The 22,208-nt window shown below is 39.7% G+C and overlaps 1 protein-coding gene across 1 annotated transcript in view; it reads right to left on the bottom strand.

Moving 5' to 3' along the window:
• Positions 1-22,208, bottom strand: part of CCDC162 (uncharacterized) — a 96,868-nt gene that overhangs the window by 47,201 nt on the left and 27,459 nt on the right. The window contains exons 17-26 of the mRNA XM_068936484.1: positions 20,464-20,656; positions 19,321-19,448; positions 16,629-16,829; positions 15,519-15,640; positions 14,229-14,457; positions 10,734-10,936; positions 6,403-6,558; positions 5,003-5,093; positions 3,962-4,099; positions 204-358 (exon numbers count right to left, since the gene is read on the bottom strand). Coding sequence (XP_068792585.1) covers positions 204-358; positions 3,962-4,099; positions 5,003-5,093; positions 6,403-6,558; positions 10,734-10,936; positions 14,229-14,457; positions 15,519-15,640; positions 16,629-16,829; positions 19,321-19,448; positions 20,464-20,656 — 1,616 coding nt within the window. The remainder of the gene's footprint in view (positions 1-203; positions 359-3,961; positions 4,100-5,002; positions 5,094-6,402; positions 6,559-10,733; positions 10,937-14,228; positions 14,458-15,518; positions 15,641-16,628; positions 16,830-19,320; positions 19,449-20,463; positions 20,657-22,208) is intronic.

The raw sequence follows: 22,208 nt of genomic DNA, 5'->3' as shown, positions 1-22,208 counted from the left end.
AGTATGTCTAAGTAACCAGAGCACTCAGCCTACCAATTCAGGCCAAGAAGTAGGGAAGCTGTGAATATGCCCTTAAGATTTAGAGCAAATCATTATGTTTTGTCACTATGAAGGGAGAAGGTAAGGCAGGCAGTGCTCAGGATTTGCATTTACACCAGACTGGCTGCTCACTGAAGAGGGCTTGTCCAGTCTGTAACAAATACCTGTTTATGGTACAGTGTAAATCTGAAGAACGTCCAGGAGAACATGAGGTGGCTGCTGTGGTTGCTTGCAGCAGCCGATTCTCTATTTCATTCCCAGACACAGAATTTCTTCCACTTGCTGAACTGCTCCAACTTGTTAGTCTTATATTTCCTTCCTAAAAAAATCACAAACATCAATTCTGTGCTTGTTTACATAAGGGATGGCAGCTCTACCTGCTGAATCAGCACTGATTAGCAATTCTGTATACTTTCATTTACCCTAACTTTATGATGTAATAATTCTGAGATCACTGAAAGTCACAGAGAAAAAGCATTTCTCACTGAGCACAAGAGTAATGAAACTATAGAGGCAGCAGAGGTCAGAGGCAGTACCCCATTTATAAATCAGACAACATTCTCCACATTCAGCCAGCCACAAATAAAATATGAAATATTCCCAAATATTCACTTTTCCAAATATATACAAATAATTTTACATTGAGATCACTTGGCTTGAAAATCAGTTCACCTCCCCACAAACGTAAAAAACTACACATGTGCCCGGACACATCTGTTATTTAAGTCCCAGTGGATCGTGGTATGAAGGAACCTCAGAAGTTTCTGCATATTTATATTTTAAAAAACATAATTTTCAAGGAGGAACAAGTAGCTGTTTTCTGAATTCTTAAAGTCTTATATGAAAAGCAACACAGGCACTTTGCAGCCCAGCTTTCTTTAGTTTTTATTTAGTTTAGTTTTCAGTATTAGTTATGGGGGACCTTGAAAGCACCCTAATTCCCCTGTAAGTCAAAGAGAACTAGTGTCTTGTTGTGTAATTGAGAAAGAGGGAAAGGGAAATATCGAAATGGAATAAAGAAGTCATGTTTTGAGCATTTACTGAGTTCCTTCTCCTAACTAAGTACTAGGCTGACTTGGGTTCGTCCCAGCCCGCAAATGGGTCTGCCCAAGAATTTTGTTGTAATAGAAAATGAACCTATTTCCCAGAGAACCATTCTACCCGCTTAACAGAGCACAGGGAGGATACAACATTTATGACAAAACTTGAGGTCAACAACTGCTTTAGAAGTAAACAGGCAGACATGTAGCAGTGCCATCAGTGACTAGAAGACACCACTCTTGAAAAAAATTTTACTCTATAAACTATAGATGTATCTATGACAGTACAGAAAAGTCTTCATCCTTGGATACTGAGGTTATAAATATATGGGAATTAGCTATTCTGAAGGTCCTGAACTGTTAAACCAGTGTCAAACAGGCTGGACTGCACAAGGCCGTATTGCACTGTGAGACTCAGTGGTTCAGCCTATGCCTGTCGTGGCATAGCCCGAAGGTCTTGGCGACTGACCATCCAAATCAGGGACTGTGGTGTACTGCGCACAGCAACTTTGACGCCATGCACCTAGATCTCCATCATGGAGATGGGGTGCAGGGAGATCCTGCTTATATATCCAACCATCTCCCTTTCCTATGTAAGGAGGGTATACACGATTTTTTCCTCTTTATATGTTGATTTGGAATAACAGATGCATGACATCCTCATCAATGCCTCTGTTGGTTGTATTAGTTGTTCTATCTGTGCTAGTTTGACTAGCTAGCTAATATTCACTGACTGTAAATCATCAAAGACTGATCCATAGATGCAGCAGCCATTAAATGATTAACAAATGAGAGGAAACATCTGAGAACGAAATACACAGTCACTGTCATTCTACGGAAAAGAAACTATTAACCATTTAGACAGTAAGAGAACTGTCTTCCTTAGACAGGAATGTTAGGAAGATCACTCCTTTTCAGATGATGGATGAAAAGCTATTTCCAGATCAGGACTGTTCATAGTTATCAGCAAAGAGGCCCAACAGCAACAGAGGATCAATTTGGGAAAGGCACTGAGGCTGGAGCCGCTCAGTTCCACAGAGGATTTCAGTACTGCAGAACCTGATTAAGAATTAAGACAGGAAATCTCAAATTTCTCAGTGAAAGGCAATGGGACGCAGCCTCTGGGACAAACTAAACCATGGACTCTGCTGTAGCTGCAGAAACAATGAGCCTGGCACAGGCTGCATCACTAGCTCCCTGACGCACCAAGGCCTGGAGCCCAAGCCTCCTTTGGGCTAGTTCTGACCAAATGACACTGAGTTAGCATTTTTGTGACCAGTCATCAAGATAATAGTTTAATTGGGGCAATCAGTCTCAGATGTATGGTGCAGAATCACTAGCCTGCTTAGGTAAGGAGAGGATGCAAGCTACATAGTGGTGAAACCAGTTTGTTCTGCTGTAACTTGCAACCTCAGGGGTGCAGGCTTGCCCTAGGAGCTCCCTCACATTCACCTCTGGTGTAAGGAAAGAAAGAAGATTGTGTAAGACACTGCTCTTGGAATGGCAATCCATGCTCAGGGGCTTGTAAACCATAGCAGCGTAAGACATCTTTCTCTCCACCCCACACACTGCAGCTCCGAACTACCCAAAATGAGACCACAGGGAGTCATGAAAGTGTGTATTTTTCATTTTTAAATTTAGAAAGAAACCAGTGCCGTACAGGAAATGTGTTAGCCTCATTCTCTTAGCCTGTCCAATTTGCCTCTAACAACCTTTGACCCCATTGACTAATTTTAAACATATTCGACGAAAGAAGCGAGATCTCAAGGGTACAAAGATCCTTCCAGTTTTGCAAAATCAGCATCCAGCTCGAGAGGAGACACTGAGGGAAAAGGCAAGGAGAGTTTCATCCTTAGTCATTTGGCTTAGCCTGCCTAGCTCCCAGGAGGCAGGGACCAGCCGGACTCCCAGTTTAACAGCCAGACAATCAGTGCACTTGCGGCTACAAACCAGCCACAGAACAAACCACTTCTTGCCCAGCTAGGCGAAAAAAAAAAACCACAGGCACTTCTGATATACAGGAAAGAGCTGAGGATACTGCCTGGAGACAAGGGACGGGACGTCGGGGACGCAAGAGCAGGCTGAGAGTACTGAGGGGGGATGGACGGTGTGTCCTAAGGAGCACAGAGAGAGCTGTGGTATATACGAGACCAGGGAAAGCAAGATAAGGCCTAAAGAATCCCGATTTGCCTTCTAAATTCAAAACTGCGTCTGAGGCCAGAGACACAACTGCTGTATAAGAAAATGCAATACGGAGACTTGCAATGTTTTAGGACATATGAAGCAAAGACAGCTCCTGAGCACCATGGATGAAAACACAGGATGAATTGCTAAACATAAGATGAGGAACAGTAATGGCTTGGTTATCCTCCCAGATGGCGTTTGAATTGACATAATATGAGGCCGGCATGTATAGTTCCCATTCGAAATAGCATTGCCCGTGCACCTGTCTTCAGGAAACAGGCCAAATGAAAGGGGCAGGAGCTGATGGCATTGCCATCCCAGAAGAGCAGATATTTCAGGGTCAGGTTTTGATTGCTAGTCTTCCTGCATAGTACAGGCTATAAGATTTCATCAGTGCCTTTTGAATCCAGCTCACCTCCAAACGCTTCCAGTCCTATGCTGGGGTATATTTTTAGCGTCGCTTCATTACTTACCCCAACTAACCTACTTTAAATAAATCACTGATGTGACACCATTTATTTTTATGTCATCTATTAATAAACAGTCACTGCAGTTCCTGCAGTCATCAATGATGCTGCTCCAAGTGTAATGCAGAATTATCATCCAATTGTTTATAAGCAGAATTAAGATACCATTTCAGGGGCTAAGTCTGACAAAATCCATCACTAATGCAATCCAGGTAAATAGATGCCACTAACCTTTGTGTCCCGGGCATGGGTAGGCTGGACCAGGTAACAAAAGGAAGCTTGCTGAACAGCCACCAAAAGAGCATTTTTCTGAATGACCTGACAGGCAAGGATAAGTTGCATGTTCTTTATTCCAGACGGGGACAAGAGCTAAGGAGGGTGAAAACACCAAAGTATTAGGTATTTCCACTACAATTTAAAAGGCAGATCATTTGACAGACATCATTCTTTGCCTTGCACCATTTCAGCAGTTTTTTTTAATGGAAGCAGGGGGATGGGAGAGTGTTCTATTACATTTGTTTACATTATTACTTAAACCCTGAGTAAATACAGACTAAATTTAGAGATCAGGAGATCATTTCATTAATTTGTATTTACTGAGCTGTGTTCTCAGCTCTGCTCTGCAGACGTGACATTACCAGACTGGTGCGGCCAAAAGCAGAGAGGCTGGGAACGGAATTCATATAAAATAAAACAAGGGTTAGCTTTGTTTTTATTTGTTTTTTTCCTTGGCAATTTTTAATTTCATATCATCCTGCTGCAGAGTACAGGCCATGACTGAGCTGATGGCAAGAATCAGACTTGGAGGAGGGCTTTAAAGAAGAAACCTCCATGGCCTGGCACCGCATGGTATTGTTGTTATACACTAGCACAAAAAGGAAAGGACTAAGTACACAAAATAACATTGAAAACTAAGGTCATTTTCTTTCATTGCAATACTTGCTACACCAAATGCTGATACTATAGAAGCATACAGACAAAAACCTGCATCCTGGTTTATTTAACCAAGTTTCTCAGACAAAATTCTGCTGTCTTAGAGTTTTGTCCCACTAAGGATTCCTGTACTAGTCCATATCAACAATCCATATTTTAGTGCAATTTTATGAAGTTAGTTATAAAACAGCAGACTAAATTATATTATCACTCAAAAAAGACAAACTGTAGTAAAGTGTATAGTGTCTAGCACATGCTTGGCTGAGGCCTTTACATACTCCAGCAAATAAGTAATAACAAGACACACATTTTTTGCAGTTCTGGAAATGAAGCATTCACCTGCATAACACCATCTCTTGTACGGAAGCTAAACTTTCCAATATGACTGTCGATTTCTTGGATGCCTAATTGTAAGTTAGATGGAATATATCTGCAATAAAAGCAAAACACAGAGTATGACAGAGAAAAAAGCCAAGCTGAGGATGAAAGGAAAACAGTGACTGGTTCAGATATACTTTTTGTATACTTTTTGTTTCTTTACCCTTTAAATCTAGATCACACAATGGAATCAGTCGCTCTACTTCCTCAATTTAATGAGCTTAAGAAGTTGCTTTAGTTTTCAGAAGTAGTTTTGTAAGAAAAAGAAAATACCCCATGATGTCTTGTGGTCGAACTTACAATGACTCATGAGCTCCTCCTAGATGAGTTTGGGCTAAACCAGTGAAAAATCTGCTTGTCAGGTTCAGTCATGTCTCGTTTCAAGTATTGACTCCCAACCTTTTGTGCGCTGTTGCACTGTCTTCTATGCTCTGATATCAATCACGGCCCACAATTCAATTAACAGCTGAAGTTTCATTCCAGGTTGCTTGCAATTGCTAACCACGTCTGGAACAGTCCAGCTTTTGCAGTAGGCTAGAATGTTTGCAATTGAATGGGACACAAGCAATAGCGTACAACCACAAGTGGTATACATACACGTGGAAAGAGAGCCCTATGGCCTGCATCAACGATTAGGAATGATTGACAGAAAGCCCTTCTTGAATCTAGTAAGAAAATTAACAGGTTGTTTTCTTTCTTCCTCCCAAATCTGGATCTAAAATATACACTCATGTGTATATACATGTGTATACACTCACATTTACCAACTGTTTAAAGAGTAAATCAAAGCAAATGTAAAAAAATCTACATGTCCCAGACACCTTCCCTAGGAAAAAAAGGGAAGATAATAAATAGCCTTTTCCTTGCACAGAGATCAGGTCTATTTGTAGTCACCGGGTTGAAAAACAAAAATCAAAGATGTCATTTCATAAAGAGCTGTATAACTCTAGGAGAATGAGCTTCCTTTGTGTTCAGAATTACGAGTTCATTCATCATGGTTTTTGAGGTTACATTTTGCTATATGTGAGACGTGGGGCAATCACTTTCGGTCCAATCCTGTTAAGCATCCCTTGGTTTGAAAAAGAACTCATTTGAGTTCCAAAGTTGCCCGTGTTCCACCGAAATTCGGTGCCTCATCCCTTTCACTGCTCAACAGCTTTATATTAGAAATATTTGACCTTGGATGCTATAGACAGAAGAAACAAATCATGCAGCATTTTAAGTTTTGTGCCTGAATAATTGTATGTATTTTATGCATTGAAGTTTTTGTGGCCTATATTTGAGCTTAAGCAGACTGAAGACTTGGTCATGTCCAATCTAAAGAGATTATGTCCTGAGAAATACAAAAAAGTTCTTTCTACCTGTCAACACAGCTGTCATCTTCCAGGAGGGATGTAATGAATATTGGTGGGATGTGGTCTGCTTTCTCCTTGTAAGATGCAAATTCAAAGTGCACTGGCCTCAGATACAAATGGAACTCACCAAAACCCATTTCCCTTGCAAAAGCTTTGTATAACCTAGAAAGAGAAACAGATGGGTGTGTTTGAAACATTAACTTTCCTTCTGTAGAACTTTTATGCTGTAAGCAACATACCTAGAAATCTATATCCAACAGATTCATTTCAACTGCATTCCAATTAAAATGTTTCTTGGCATCTGAAATAGTATGATAGTTACGAAGCAAATAAGTACTGTATCCAGATAGCTGATGTTTGCTTAGTATTGACCATTCCATTGACACAGACAGCACTTACAAACAAAGGACAAGACGCTGAGATTCTACAGTGTCATGAGGGAAAAAAAATCAAGTGAAATATGCTAAATATTGCTATTTAGAAATGTATTTGGCAGAGAGAAGTAGATTATAATTTTAAACTGGAAATTGAGAAGAGGACTGACTGTCAGAGAGGACAATAGTCAAGGCAGAGCTCAGACAGTTATTACTACTAAAGCAGTGCTTTCATAACCTAAGAAAGCTGCATTGTAGAAGCCCTCAGTATGACACAATCCCCATACAAACCCCTTAGTATAACAAATTCCAAGGATAGTCCATCAGTAGATAGTAAATGTAATCATCTAGATGCGACCATTAAGCTCAGGAATTCCCTAAAGTGCTGGGTGCCAGAAGCAGACGCTGCCCTCCTTGTTATCTTCCTTCCCTAAGGATCCATCACTGCATCCATCTTGCCCAGAGGCAAGACACAAATACTGATCTGGGCTATAATGGCTGTTCTTATATAGTAGACGAAGACGGTAAAAAGAAAAACTTAGATATTTTCATGCAGCGCGCAAAGGAATAAGATACTCCTTTGCTTCCTCCTAGCATCTAAGAACATCTTTATCAATCAAGAAATCAGGTCACAGAGCAGCTACTTTGTGAGTTATTTTGTCATAGCTCTTAGTTCTCCAAAATCAGGTAGGATTTCCTGTCTGCAAAGTAGGGGAAAGAAAAAGGGAGGAAACAAAATAATATATAACAGACATCATGCATATCAACCAATAACACATATGGAGCACAGCCAAAATCAGTTCTAAGGTCCTAAAACAAAGAGCTCTGTATAATTATTACAAATGCTGCTCTCTTTGTTGACCAGTATAGACATAGGACTAGCCTATAGAGCATAGACATCAGTAGACAAACCAGTTTATTAATACTGTTCAAAGGGGAGAAAATAGCAAAAAAGAAAAGATATTAAAAAGGTGATTATGTCAAAGAAAAACAGAAGAGAATCAACATTCATATGAAAGCTGCACTGCCTATCTCTGCTATTCTATCAAATGATGTTCTTTTTCATCATGTGGGAGAAGACAAATACAGTCTTTGGAGAATACTGAAGAACGAAGAGAAGCAATAAGAGCTGTATGGAACAGTGCATACAGGATATATATTTTTAGATCTAAATGACTTTCCACGCAGGAATGGATAGACAGGCAAGTAACGGCAGTAATTCTAGCAGGTCCCCCCAAAAGACGAATAGAAGCTGTGGTATGAGCTAGAGGAATCCACAAATACAGACGCAGTCATTTCTTTTCACTGTGCATAGCAGGAAAAAAGTTTTAACAACCTTTCTAAATTTTCAGTCTGAATCGCAGAATCTCTAATAGTTTATATCCTAATGAACTGTGAACTTCATCACATCAAAGGAAGATGCAAAATTAGCCTCTCAAAATGCCACAAAGAATAAACTACATATGTTTATACTAATATTTAGATTGACTTAACCAGCTTCTATTAACTGAAGAAAGCATTATGCTTAATGGCCTTACGTAACGCATCATAAAGTCTTACATTTTGTTGTAACTTTCCACAGAATTCCCATCCTTTACTGGAACAATGACAATTTATTGCTACTTTTTATGGACTTCTAGATATGTCACCTCAGAAGATTATGTCCTTCCTAGCCCTGTTTCCAGAAGAAATTCAAATATGTGACAGCACTGTCTGCTCATCTGTCTCCTTTGGATTACTTTTAAACCAGCTGATGAATTTCAATGAAATCTGACATAGAGGGAAGGCTTTCAAGATATTAAGTTCCTATAGGTTTCATGAAAACAGGTGAATGCATATTAATTTTCCAATGTAACCTTACCCCTTATTAATTACCAGGAAATATATGTGCATGCGTGCATGTGTGTGTATGAATAAAGGAACACAGAGATGACTCGACTGCCAGAAGAAGTTTAATCAGAATTCATGTTGTATTAGGCAGCAGAGTATTCAAACAAGAAACTAAAATTACCAAGAAAACAGACCTTGTTTCATGGAATTACTTGAGTTAACTAAATTTACTTTTTTGTTAGCTTACCCAAGAAAGTTCCAGATATCAAATTAGAGCTGTTTAAGAACTTCTTATTTCAATGAAAAAAAAAAAAGAGTTGTGACAGAAAATAAGGCTTTCCACCAAACTAAGTTTGAAGAGTCAGGGATCACATATCTTAAACGTTTAAGTTTTCAGCTACTGAAAATAAATGTTTCTGATTTTTTGATATGGAGTCTAAACTTTCAAGAAGAAAGCTAGAGAAAGGGTTAAGACCAGGGGAAAACACAGCTGGAATGTCATCTATCACACACACACAATCCTGCTATTGTAAGCAATCGTCTCCCACAAATCCATTTCATAAATGAATCAAACTCCATTTTAAAATTGGGTTAGTTTTCTACCCTCTGCCCTTTCCCTTCCAGAATTGTGCTGTCTGATTCTTAGAAGTTTCCTTTTAATTTCCAGCTTAAATTTATTCATAGTGATTTAGATCCATTCGTTCTGCTGACAAAATTGGCTTTTAGCTTAAATAGCTCCCTCTCCATTCCCAGTGCTTATCTTCCTGATGTATTTATAACAGAACAATCGTATCGCCTCTCAGCCTTCATTTTGCTAGGGTAAACAAGTTAAGATACTTCATCTGCTTTTGCAAAATGCATTCTCAATTTCCCCTCATCGTCCTATTAGGTCATTCCTGCTCCCATTCCAATTTGAAATTTATCTTTCCTGAACAAAATCTCCAAATCATACACAATAATCCAGGTGAGGCCTCACCAGAACCACGTACAAGGTCATCAACTCTCCTTTCTCTTTACTGGAAACATAACTCATTGCCTGATTCATGCTAAGGTATCGTTACTCCCCCCCCCCCCCCCGCACAGTTGCACTACTTTGGCAGTTTACAGCCGTACAATGGCCAACGATACACCCAGTTCTTTCTCCCTTTCTGTTGCTTCCAACTAATAAGCACAAAGTTCACAGCACAAGTTCCTGTTATTATTGCACAACCCTGAGCTTTGTGCTATTGAAGCTTATTTCATTTCTGTTATTCCAGTGCTTAGAACCATGAGTTCCTCCTGCAAAATATTCTGTTTCTTTTCCATATCAGCTTTATCTTGCAGCCACTACAATGTCCCGATTTTAATAGCACGCTCTCATGCTTTCTACTGAGCTCACCAATAAAAACATCAAATAATATGGAACTTGACAAGATGAACTTCACCAGCAACCTGCCTGCAAGCCGCTAGTTTAGCACCATCCTTTGTAGTCTCCCCATTAGCTCAGCCCTTATGTTCTTTGTCTTCCTGTACAAATTGTCATCTTCTCCACCTGATGTGATAATTTCCTAAGTGACACCACAGTGACTTCCATTATCTCAGTTATTTCATCATCTTCGCAAGGATCAGCACAGTCAGAACAATTTTTATACTTTCCCATCTGTGGCAGTGAACAAGGCAATGAATTGTACTTCTTGCGTGCCTTTTTAATACATTTTTAATATATTTATATAAATAATATTGCAATATTATTTATATGAAGGCAGTTAAAACAATTGTCTGTGTAAAACTCTGGGGAGAAAAAATCTTCACGTCCCTTTTATCAGTGAATTCCTCCTGCTCCTCCTCCTCTTGACTAAACTTGAGCAGGATCAGAAGACTCCCATTTTCACTGGGCAAAGGGCCAGCCCTGATAAGCTTTGAGGAGCAGCTTGGCAATTGATTTGTTTCTCAACTTTTGAAAATAATGAACACCTGCAAACCCTGGGTAGACTCCGTTTCCATAAAACAAGTAAATTTATCTCTCACAACACAAATGCATGCTCTCTTATCTGTTTTTTCCTAATTATTCTGTCTAAAAGAAGTCACTTTTTTCCTATAAACCACACCTCTCGTAGGCCACCACAGCTAAATCAGCACTGCTAGCCCACTAACCTGGCTAACTGCGCGCTCTCCGTTGCCACCTCTATCAACCGATGGCGAAGCGTCACAAGCTCTAGGATCATGGAAAAGGAATCGAGGAGAAAGAATTGTTTTTCTCTGCTTTCCTTTTTTTCTTCATCTGCTCTCAGCTCTAACAGTGACAAAGCAATCTCTTGCACCAGCACAGGGTCTTCTATCAGTACCTCTGCAAATAACTGCGAGGGAAGAAAAAAGGACAACACAGACATCACTTTCACACAGATGACAAAGGTCTTTAAATACTTTAGGAGCCCATTCTCCTTTTCTTTTTTCTGGAGTAAATCATGACTGGAGTCGCTTCTGATTTGCAACCCACACAAGGTCAGAAGTGGGCCCTCCCTAAACTATCCTGCTCCCTAGAAATTAACACTAGAGTTTTACCACTTGCTTCCAAGATGCAGACACTGAATCCATACCACTGGCTTTATTCAAAGGATTTAACAAAGTCTGTCTCCTGGAACACAGGACGTTTGCTGTGTATATTCTAATCAAAACTAGGAAGGTTTTTGGATGTATATATTCTAAAACATCTATAATATCTATAAATATCTAACTGATATTACTTATGACTAGCCGGGGCCATTCCTCCCATGAGGAACATGCAGATCCCAGCACACGTGCCACTGCACAATGCTCCCAAAATGGGGACAGTAAACATATACAGTCTGCCTAGGCCTAACTCAGCAGAGCTGGACACTAGTTTTACTGGGATGGTAGAAGGCCCCAAAGGAGCACAGGGAGGAAAAAATGGAAGCCCTGGGAGAAGAAAATGTCAAAAGCTACAGCTTGAGAAGGTGGAGAGCTGTGAAGAAGAGCAAGATCATCGGCTGCTGCGCTGTGGAGGCGATGCCAGGAGCAGCTCCTGGCTCTGCGTGCAGGAAGAGATGATCCTTGTCTCCTCTAGCTGTCACAACCTGTATAGCTATGCCACCCTGCGCGTGTCAGTGAGCATACAGACGTGGCCACTGTCATAAGGGAATGGCTTCACCCGTGGCTGTTTATGATGAATGAATCACAGAACATGAGGAAATCAGAACCTAGCCATGCAGTTATTAGCAATAAATTCTAGATTTCAACACATGCTGCTTACTACATCTTCAAAGCCACACTTAAAAAGAAAATAAAATAAAAAGTTGGAAAGGACAACACCTCAAAGTTAAGTGCTAGAAATTGTGCAACTTTATTTTGTACTTCTTCCCTAACGCTTTGTAATATACTTCAGTAATTATAAGACTCTGAATGGGTGGGACGTGATAACCCATCTTTATGTACTTCTTTATAGAGCAAGGAGAGTAGCATGCTCCCTGTTTCCAAAGAGTATAAGAGAAATAATAAGCTTAAATTGCAGCAAGGAAGATCCGTGCTAGATTTTAAGACGAACTTGCTAATAGTAAAGCTAGTGAAGCACTAGAACAGACTGCTTGGGAGAGTCCATCGCATGGTGCGTTTAAGAACAGGACAGACTATTTATCTCACTGAAATAATATATGTATAGCTGATCCCGGCTTAGGGTGAGAGAGGAAGATCTCTCAGCCTCTCAAGGATCATTTGGTATTTATAATTCCACAGTTCACTCTTCTTTTTATATGGTGCATGCTGTATTTCTGCATAGGGAATGTACTTCTTCCTAGGCTGGCAGCATCTTTACCACATCCCTGGGTCATTTTTTTGATTTGCATCAAAGTGCATACGCAAAAGGAAGCCAAATTAAAACTGTACAGGCAAAGGTGATTTTCCTAAAATGTAAATGCCTGACTTTACAAGCTAACGTCTTCTTAACATTGTCTGCATGCGCGGTTTTTTTTTGGTGATATCCTCAGCTTCTGACGGAGGAAAAGGAATGGGAAAAATGTAAACACAACAAAACTACTCCTCCCTCTCATCAGCAGCGTGGTAACTTTTAAGATCCACACACAGATCTATGTTACTGACTTTTAGGATTGACAAATAAAAAGCAACAAATCATTTGTCATCTGCAATGTGCAAGAGTGGAGTGGGACCCTGCCATTGGATTTTATTGGCATCAGAGAGACGCTGGATAAGCAATTTTTGGGTTTTGCTCTAGGGCAGGGCGGGGAGCGTCCTAGGTGTCAGCGCCCTATTGCCTTCAGTTTGTCCCTATGCTGTCTTACCCACCACTGTCTTCACAGTCTCTTCATCTAACCAGCTCAGTCTTCATGCCTCAAACTTCTCATTTCCATCCCAACCCCCTTCATTATCACGTCCTGCTGTCGCTATTTTGGGGCAGCTTGTCCCAGTTTCTTTACCAAACCGTTCTCACCTTTCCACCTCCACCCCAGCTGCCTTCCTGCCTCAGTCCCAATTCACAGTGCACTCTTCCCCCATCTCTTTCCTTTCTGAAAGGAAGGAACCTGCTGGTTCTTAGTCCTGTGTCTTCCAGCTTTTCATCTACCTCAGTCTTCATTCTCATTTACTGGCTGTCATCCTGCTTACCAAGTCAGTTGCATTTTCGCTGCATACTCCACACTCGGCTTCATTTCTGTTTTCAGTACCCCAGCTCCTGCTCTACAAACTAACATGTAATTGAGCTGCAACATTCCCATGTTCTGCTTAGACAGCTTCCTCCACTATCTCTAGTGAAGGCAATGCTAGTGACAGTGCAGACTATCAGCTCCTTGCAGTCACTTTGAATACTCAGACCCAGATACATGGCTCACTCGGTCCAGAGCTATTACAGCAGTGACAGTGGAAAGTCATGACTAGAAAGTCATTATTAGGTTATAGATACATCAGTCAGACAGAAATTTCAGATAACGTCCTCCTACCGAACGTGTTGCAATTGCAATTTTTATTTTATTTTAGGTTGGACAAATTTGGAAGGAATAAAAGCATAGCATATCACTACCTAATGAGCCTTCCCAAATTTTAAATGTATATTCCAAAGGCACATTACAATCTTGTAGAGAAAAGAAGTAAAATCATTTATTGTCCATTTCTTGCTCTCAGAAACAACTAAACTGACTAAAAAAGAAAAAAAAAAACAACCTGATAGAGACATCTAGCTTAGATAATTTCATTCACAATAATTAACATTTATCAAAATTATAACCAACCAAATTCAGGAGCCTACACCAGGAAATGATGGACATTACAGTAACAAACAGCTCCCCATTTAACAACATTTGCTTTCATGTCCAGTCTTCTGTTTTGTAAACAGTACATACACACAAACATAAAACCTGGAGACGTACTGTGATTTCACATCAGTTTTAATGTATCTTCCTTCTTAAGCTCACTGTTCATATTTTATACTGGTGTGAGATCAGAAGAGTTCTATCTTTCTACATTCTTTTACAGGAAAAAAATCCTGTTTTAAAGGCAGGAAGAATGGACCTACATCAATCTTAAGCAAATAACTGAACAGATATTAAGAATCCTACAACCAAGATTGTCCTGGGCGTTCTGCAGTAAACAGTCACTAATCATATGAACAAAACTGGAACTTACATCTTTTTGAATCTGAGAGCTGTAAAAAGACTCTGCTTTTTCCATAGTTAGCCACTCATCCACTGCTAGCTGAAGTACTTGTTTTTCTAGATTACTTGCTTCACTGGCTGTTTTTGGTCTAAGGATGTTGCAGAATTCCTGGTAGATATGCTCAACAGCTTTGGGGATCAAGCACACCAGACCAAGAGAAGGGTGAAACTCCAGCAAGTAAATGTTCTTTGAAGTAGGACTTAAAAATAACAAAAACAGACAAAGACAGACAGACATCAGTTTAATTAACATCACCACCACGGGAAAATGCTCCTATTTTACAAGTTGCTAGCAATAAGCAGCTCTCCAATAAGGCTTTTATAAACTGTAGATGTAAGGAAACCTTGCAATTGCTTATTTGAAAGAACAAATTAGAGTGACTTTAGCTGTGCCTCGGAAATCGATCATACTGAAGCCTTAACGAACATAATAATGTTGGAACACATCTAAGTACTTTCATTTGCTAATGAAAATAGAAATGTTTTCAATTCTCATTTGTTAGCTGACCTGTTTTACTAACTCTATTTTCATGTCTATTATGTCCACCCATTAAAAGTGCTAAGACTTGAAAATACCAACACAAAATCCAAGAGGAGTTGGGGGAAAACAGGGACAAGGGGCCTTAAGACAGAGGAAGTAAGCCAGAGAGGGTCAGAAGCAGGAGCTTTTGGCTTCTACTAAAGTATTACCTGCTATGTAAAGCTTGCATATAACCCACAGTGTTGCTCAGCTGCAGGATAAGGAATATGGGGTAGATCTGTGCTACAGGTAATACGTGGATTCCATGTGTGAAAACACAGTATGTATATATCCAACTAGGCAACTGTGCTAGAATTAATAACAGACTATGGCCAAAGGGCAGTGAAAGCCATAAAGCCATGTCAGAATACTGATGCAGTCAATTTAAAGCTGGATTAACGTAACTAACCACTTTCATGGTTAGTGTTTAATATTCTATAATCCTTACAAATATTAATCTCCCAATATAGCGCAAGATGAACTAACAAAATTCATTATCAAGAAAGGACAGAGGGGAAAAAAAAAATCACTTTTCTTCCTTAGATGTTTCTCTGGCAAATCCAAAGGTATACGAAATAGCATCTAATGTGAGACATTTAACTATTGCTTGATTCTTCTCAAGATTGTCTTTGTTTTCGAAAAGTCTTACTTTCAGGTGCTACATTCCAAATTTTTACAGTCATAGAAACTAGAACAGGAAAAAACTGATGTCCAGAAAAATGAATCTGCAAAAGTACTCACCAGCTATTGTTAAGAGAGATAAGTTGTTTAGTAATCACATTATAAGGAAGTCCAAATTCACTGACGCCACCTTTCTGACCTTCCTGCCAAACCTTGTGGACATATTCCCTCTGGACATCTATCTACAAGTCAGCAATAAACATAAGAGGCACTAGCCAATAAAACTCAAGCACAGCTAGAAATTAAGCCAAAACCAGCTACTCTTTAAATGCAAGCTGCATAAATTATATATATATATTTACATATGTGTGCATATATATATATATGTAATTTCAAGTCAATTATATATGTACCCACTTTAGCCAAATTATTCCTGCTAAAATTCTTTTGAAATCTTTCATATTGCTTCAGAGCAAAATTTCAGCTCCAAATGCTGACCATGCTCCGTTTTCATTGCAGATAATATGGTGGCATTAGTGGCAACAACAGCATAACAGTAGCCTCCTCTACTGAAACTGCAGCTTCCATTTCTGGACTACAAGTCCTGTTACAGAGGTTAGCTAGTTAAACCTCCCAACTTGCAGCCTGTGAAATCAAAAGTTCAGAAAAAGGAAATAATTTGTGCAAGAATACAGAGAAAAGTTGCAGCAGATTGTAAATCAGAGGAAAAATCTACTGATTTCAATGTGGTCCTTCAATTATCATCACAGGAATTCACAGTTATCTGAAATACAACGCTTTTTAAAGTGCACTTTAAAGCACAAACATTGTTTACACTGTCTTTACAGAAAGAGAGAAGACAGACTAGCTCCTTATCCACTGCATTGCAGAGCAATTATAATTATATTACAATTTTATTAAGCTTCCACACATCTCAACTACTATTTCTTTCTAACGGTTTCAAACGATAGCAGGAGTGGCTTTAAAGAGATATATGAAGCTCTGCAATCTTTCCAACATTCAGTTAGTAATATTGATGAAATAATAGTTTCCTGCTCTTCATTTTTAGGCCTTCAATTTACAAAGCATCTATAGACTTCATTGTTAAAATTAGTACTGACCCAACTTAAATATAACCACTGTAAACCAATGCACGCTATAATCAAAACTTCCCATTTGGGATTTCACCTCCCGCTATCCCAAGATGGATATACTGTAAACTCAACCTACTTGTTGGTTTACTATGCCCCTCAGCAGCTGGAGGTGAAGCTGTAAACAGATGCATTCATCTCTGTAGGTATCCACAAAATATCCAAGCTTGAGATCAAATCGTGGACGTTTATGCATGACGTCAACTATTGTTTGGGCCAAAGCAAATCTTTCTTCTGGGTCTATAGCATGTTGGTAAGCTTCAAAGTAAACATCTAGAAGCTGAAGAGATATTCAGAAGTATATTTAGAAATGTTTATTTACCTAAATATCCATTCTTTGTTGGGGAGAGATTTCTGAACATGGAAGTTGCTACTTGCATCAAACCAATAGTGACCTGGCAGGGCATCTTGTTTCTACTGAAGTATGAAGATTTTTCCTTTCAAAAAGTAACAAGGCCATGTCCTTACCAGTTTAAAACCATCTACTACTTTAGTACTCTAATCTGCTCTGTGTTTACTTTCCAGCACACATAGTGGTTTTGTGGTTTTGAAAAACTCCTTTTCTCCCTAACCTGAAACCTGCAAATTCATCCAAGACTATGTTATCTCATACGGCAATGACTGTCACAGTTACACTACATTCTTTAGAAAAAAAAAAAATCACTGCTATTAAGAGCAGTATAATTAAAGTTGTGCAAAGGCAGATGCCCTCTTCAGACTCCTCTGCCAAGAATAGCTGGAAAGGTTTATTTAAATAAAAATTATCATTACAAACACCCACAGCTTAGGACAGAAAAAGAAACATGCCAAACATGACAGCATGTGAACTCTGGAGGTGATGTTGTAGTACTGTTTCCTCAGCTGGTAACTATGGAGCTGAAGATATGCACTGCCAATGCTACTGCTTCTGGACAAGTTGGTCTTATCAGTATGAAATGACCTGCATCTGGCTACTTTGCAGTGACATAGAAATAGAAGTGCATCCACATTACCGTCCACAGTGAGACCAGAAGACTGTGGAAGAGAAAGATGTAGAATGGCTTAGAGGTAACTCAGTATCTGCCAGTTCAGATTACATTGGAAACGAAATCAAGGCCTCTGATTCAGATCTGACTGACTTCAACTGTTCTGGCTGCAGTGTTCTGGCTGCAGGTATCACAAGCTCAAGCTGGCCTTGAGCAACAGGGCATAAGCAAGTTTTGTATTAGCTAAACTAAGCTGTCTCAGCTGCTAAACGAAGGACTATTGTTTCCTCCTTCAAAAAGAATTCTGTCCCGCAAGGAAACACTGGAAGTTAAACTGCAAAACTAGAGAGACCCACTTCCATTTAGCTTAAACTGAAAGCAAAAGACCTCCAGGAACAGCACATCTGCACATTTAATCCTGCCTAGAGAGCTGGATTGTGAAAGCAGTTCCAGAATAAACTCTTTGATGTTTTGGAAAGAGAATTGGTGCATTGTGGCTGTAGAAGTTTTATTCTTCTCTACTGGGAATTTTTCCTTCCAAAAATGAAAGCACGTTTCCTTATACAGAAAGTCTGTATCTGCTCATGATAAAAATAAAAGGTAGATTTGCAGAGGCAACATGTTCATACTGTAACGGAAAGGGAAGTCTACTGGGATGACAGCAGAAACTTAGTGAACTAGGCAATTAGATAGCATTTTATTTAGCTCTGTTGCACAAAGCCCCTCTATGCAAACAGAAGAGGGGCCTTAGGAGATTTGCTAAATTACATACAACTATTTTAGTTTAAAAGGTTTTCTATTTAAAGCCTCTACAGTGGTACGCTGGAGACTCCCTAACGCCCTCTGGCATACCTATTGTGAGAGCTGCCCTGTGCTACTCCAGGACTGAGAACAAAACACTTCAAGCCTGTGAAGGCCTTAATTAGTGCCATTTCTCCCCTCTTCTGAAGTGGACTATCTGCTGCTTGACACTTCGCGATACTCACAGCATTGTCCTAGGGAGTGGTAAGTCCCACACAAAGAAAGAGAGATCCAAGCTCCTCTAGAGCTCTCAAACTTGTCTAATTTTCATCTTTCAGATCGAACTCTTTGATCAGAAGCACTATATATATTTGTATTCCCTGGCAAAATACAGACACTTCACTAGATTCAGAGAGAAGAAGGCATAAGCCTGCAGCCTACGCAGGAGCCCGAGGGAATGGCAAAGCTACACATCTCTTAATACACATTTTTAGTGAATGTGTACTCCATACTAAGTCATGGCATTTTCTGTTCAGGTAGATTTACTAGCAAAGAAGAATTGATATTTATTTTACATGTATATGTATTAATAGACATTCTCTGTGGTTCTCTCTGACAAAGGGTAATCCAAATGATGAGCCTAGCTAGCTTCAGACAGAGTCTCTTCTACCTGAGCTTCACAAAGATGCAATGATGACAACTCCAATGACATCCATAAAAAGTTCTCTGCAACAGCTCTAGCTCATTAAGGCCTTGCAGAAGTGCTTCCAGCCATTGGCACAGCAGCTACAGAGGCTGCTGCCATCAACAAGAGTGTTCATACTTCCCTCGTGAAAAAGCCACTACGAGAGGTCCTTTGGACCCACAGCACCCAGTAGCTCCACCCTTGCTGTGCCCAGTCCAGCCCAGAACCCGGTACCCAACGTGTCTGAAACCCCTACCACCTCCTGCAGTTGCTGGCACTGGCATTTGTATGCAGGGAAATACTGCTGAAACAGAACTTAAAAGAACTGGTAAATAACTGATTGGAAATCACTGCTTTCAGAGCATGGAAAGCTTCCCTACCTGACATTTTTTCTCCAAGAGAGCAGTTTCACAGGTCCAGAGGTCAAGCAGCACTGCAAATCGATCCACAGAGGCATGTGCCCAGCCAAGAAGGTTGCTGCCTCTGAACTGACCACAAGTTACATGGCCTAGGACAAAAAATAAACAGGCAGCAGGTATCTCCCAGAGAAACATCTACATAAGATGCCAGTCAGTTTATTAGTTTGTTTCTACTAAAAAAAGTAAAAGCGCAGCTCTTCTCGGTACAAGGCTGCCATCTGTCACGGGCTTGCCTTAGCAACCTTATACTATCTCCCTACAGTGTCTCTGCAAAGAGCAGGCATAGCAGGTTAGAGGTAATCTGTCTCTGCTGACAATATCATTCATATATTGTAATGAGAACACTGACAGATGACACTAACATTTCTATGGTAATACTTTTAAATAAATTAGGTGTTTTCTCCCCCTAAAACCGCTACCTGTCTGGCACCAACAGTTCATCAGCTCTTTCAGATGACCAACTCAATTTTCCTTTTAAAAAGAAAATCTGATAAAACAGCAGCAGATGCCAGGATCAGAGTGATTTCCACAGGTCTGGAGTCCCAGGGCTTGTGGTAATTCTTTCTATTCATAGCACAGGGCTGTGGTTTTTGCTTACCAGAGAACCCAAGGCCAGGAAAAGTCAAGTCCCACAAGCTTTGGAAGGCCATATAGTAAAAGCCAAAGAACAAGTGCACTAGGCACTTGATTTAACTACATCTCATCTATCTACCTTTTAACAAACATCCTTTGAGGTAAAGGGCAGGGGCTGAGTTCAGAGACCCGCACCAAGAGGTAAAGTCAGAGAAAGCACAAAAGAACTAACAGAGGAAAGAGAAAAGATGCTTAATTTTCCACATCACCAAATCATGTTGGAAGCATCTTCATCTCCTCACCTTCAGTCTCAGATCAAAGCAAATCAGCATAGACTACTCAAAGACAAATTTTACAATGAGATATACTAGAGTAGAATGCAGACCCAAAAGAGTGATTTTATTTTCAGAAGGCTTGCTATTAGAAAAGTCAATCTTTGTAATTTAAAAATGACTATGAAGGAAGGAAAAAGATCATTAGAAATATTTTTGTACTAGCAGTCCATGAGAAATCTATCTGTAGATAACTTACTTTTATCTTTCTCAATATACTGGCTGGTCACAAGAAGCAGCTGGTGCTCAAGCTCCTTCAGGTCCTTTAAAGCCACATCATATATTATATAAAGCCCTCGTGGATCCTGCGTGTGAATATATCCGCCTTCACTGGTATAAAAGTCATCGTGGTTTTCCACCTCCGCAAACTCCATGAACTGAGCACTATGGACCTGTGCCGTGAAAAATTCCCAGAGACATAGAGATGCAAGCAGTCAGTTCTACAAGGATTACAGTTCTGTATAGTCAACATAATCAAAAGTGGACCAGGCCTAAGGACGCGGCATTCTGTCACTAGTAGAGAAACAATAAAATAAAATATAGCGCCCCTCCCAATTTTTTTTTAACAGGTAACCTCCACTGTGGCTTCATTTATACTATCAAGGGGGGACACAAACTGCACGATTTTCTGTTGTGAAATTTTTCCTTCAGGCTTCTAAATCCACAAAAGCGCCCAGGAGGCATCAAAGCTGGTAGATTAGCTCTTGGCCCGAGGTAGAACTTTTTTTCCCTATTTTTTAATTTAGTACAAATTTTGCAAAGCTGTCCTAATTTTGATATTCAGATATGCAGTCAACACATTTTTAAAGCCTTTTGGATAAGTAACACTTGTAAGATTTGAAAGTAAGCGCATATAAGCACATATAAGCAAATCATCACTTATTATAAGGAACACCCAACGACTACTGTCCCAAATTACTGGGAGGTCAGCGCTTGTTCAGGAGGATAAATCTCACGCTTCTAAAAACCATCCGCATCTTTAAAAGAAAATCATCTACTTTGCCACTGAATCACTACTTAGCTTGATAAAACCCCAGGCATGACCGCAGGACTACTGTTAGTAGAAGTGGCATTAAATTTCAGGATATTCTGTTTCTTGACTAGGAGTGCCATAAAGGGAATTACACACATCTATCTCAAGGTATATAATCACGGAAGTTAATCTCCCAGTGGAAAGAAACCCTTAGCAGACAGGTACAGCAGCACAAGCCTTTAAAAATGGCTATTGTCAGAAGATAGCAAATAAATACAAGCTTCTAGTTTTCACCCTGTCTTTATTATTTCCTTGTATGTAATGCACCTCCGTTCTCACTTGTAGTGCCAAAGAACGATATATAATATCCTCCTTCCTCCTTTCACTGGCTTTCCTAACATCTGCCTTTACAAAATCTCCAATGCAACCCAAACTTTACCTGCTAGCACCTGGCTCTCTCTTAAAATTGTATTAAGAGAAGGGATGGAGAAAAGGAAAAAGCATTCATTTTCGTCATGGAAATCCTAGCAGTCAAACAGTGTGTAAACTGCAGAGACCTATGCTGGATCCGAATTCATTCTTTACCAGAAAGTTAATAAGGCAGCCCTGCAAAAATGTGTCTTATTAAAAGGCAGTGTTAGATTAGCCCGGTCAAAAAGAGTCCTTTCCTCTTTTTGATAAAGGGTTCTGTGCTCTTTGTTCTCTCCTTATTCTTCTGAACAGAATATTTACTTCACTGCTCTCAGTGACAGGGTGCAGAATTTGCTAAAGGTTAAATCAAAGCCTTTTACAGAAGAATTAGATTCAACTTGATTTATGTAACTAACTGAGCAAATAGTGGGCTGACTTCACCATAACAGATGGAAGAGGATTTTTTCTGTTTTGTTTTTAAACATCATCACGGTAAAGATTCATTGAAATGCCTCCACTTTCAATCCCTTGAATTTTTCAGTGATTCCTGCTCTATCCCA

The sequence above is a fragment of the Struthio camelus genome, chromosome 3 (genome assembly GCF_040807025.1).
Source record: "Struthio camelus isolate bStrCam1 chromosome 3, bStrCam1.hap1, whole genome shotgun sequence".
Taxonomy (NCBI): domain Eukaryota; kingdom Metazoa; phylum Chordata; class Aves; order Struthioniformes; family Struthionidae; genus Struthio; species Struthio camelus.
The sequence above is the reverse complement of the archived record's forward strand: the minus strand, read 5'-3'. Positions and strand labels throughout refer to the sequence as shown.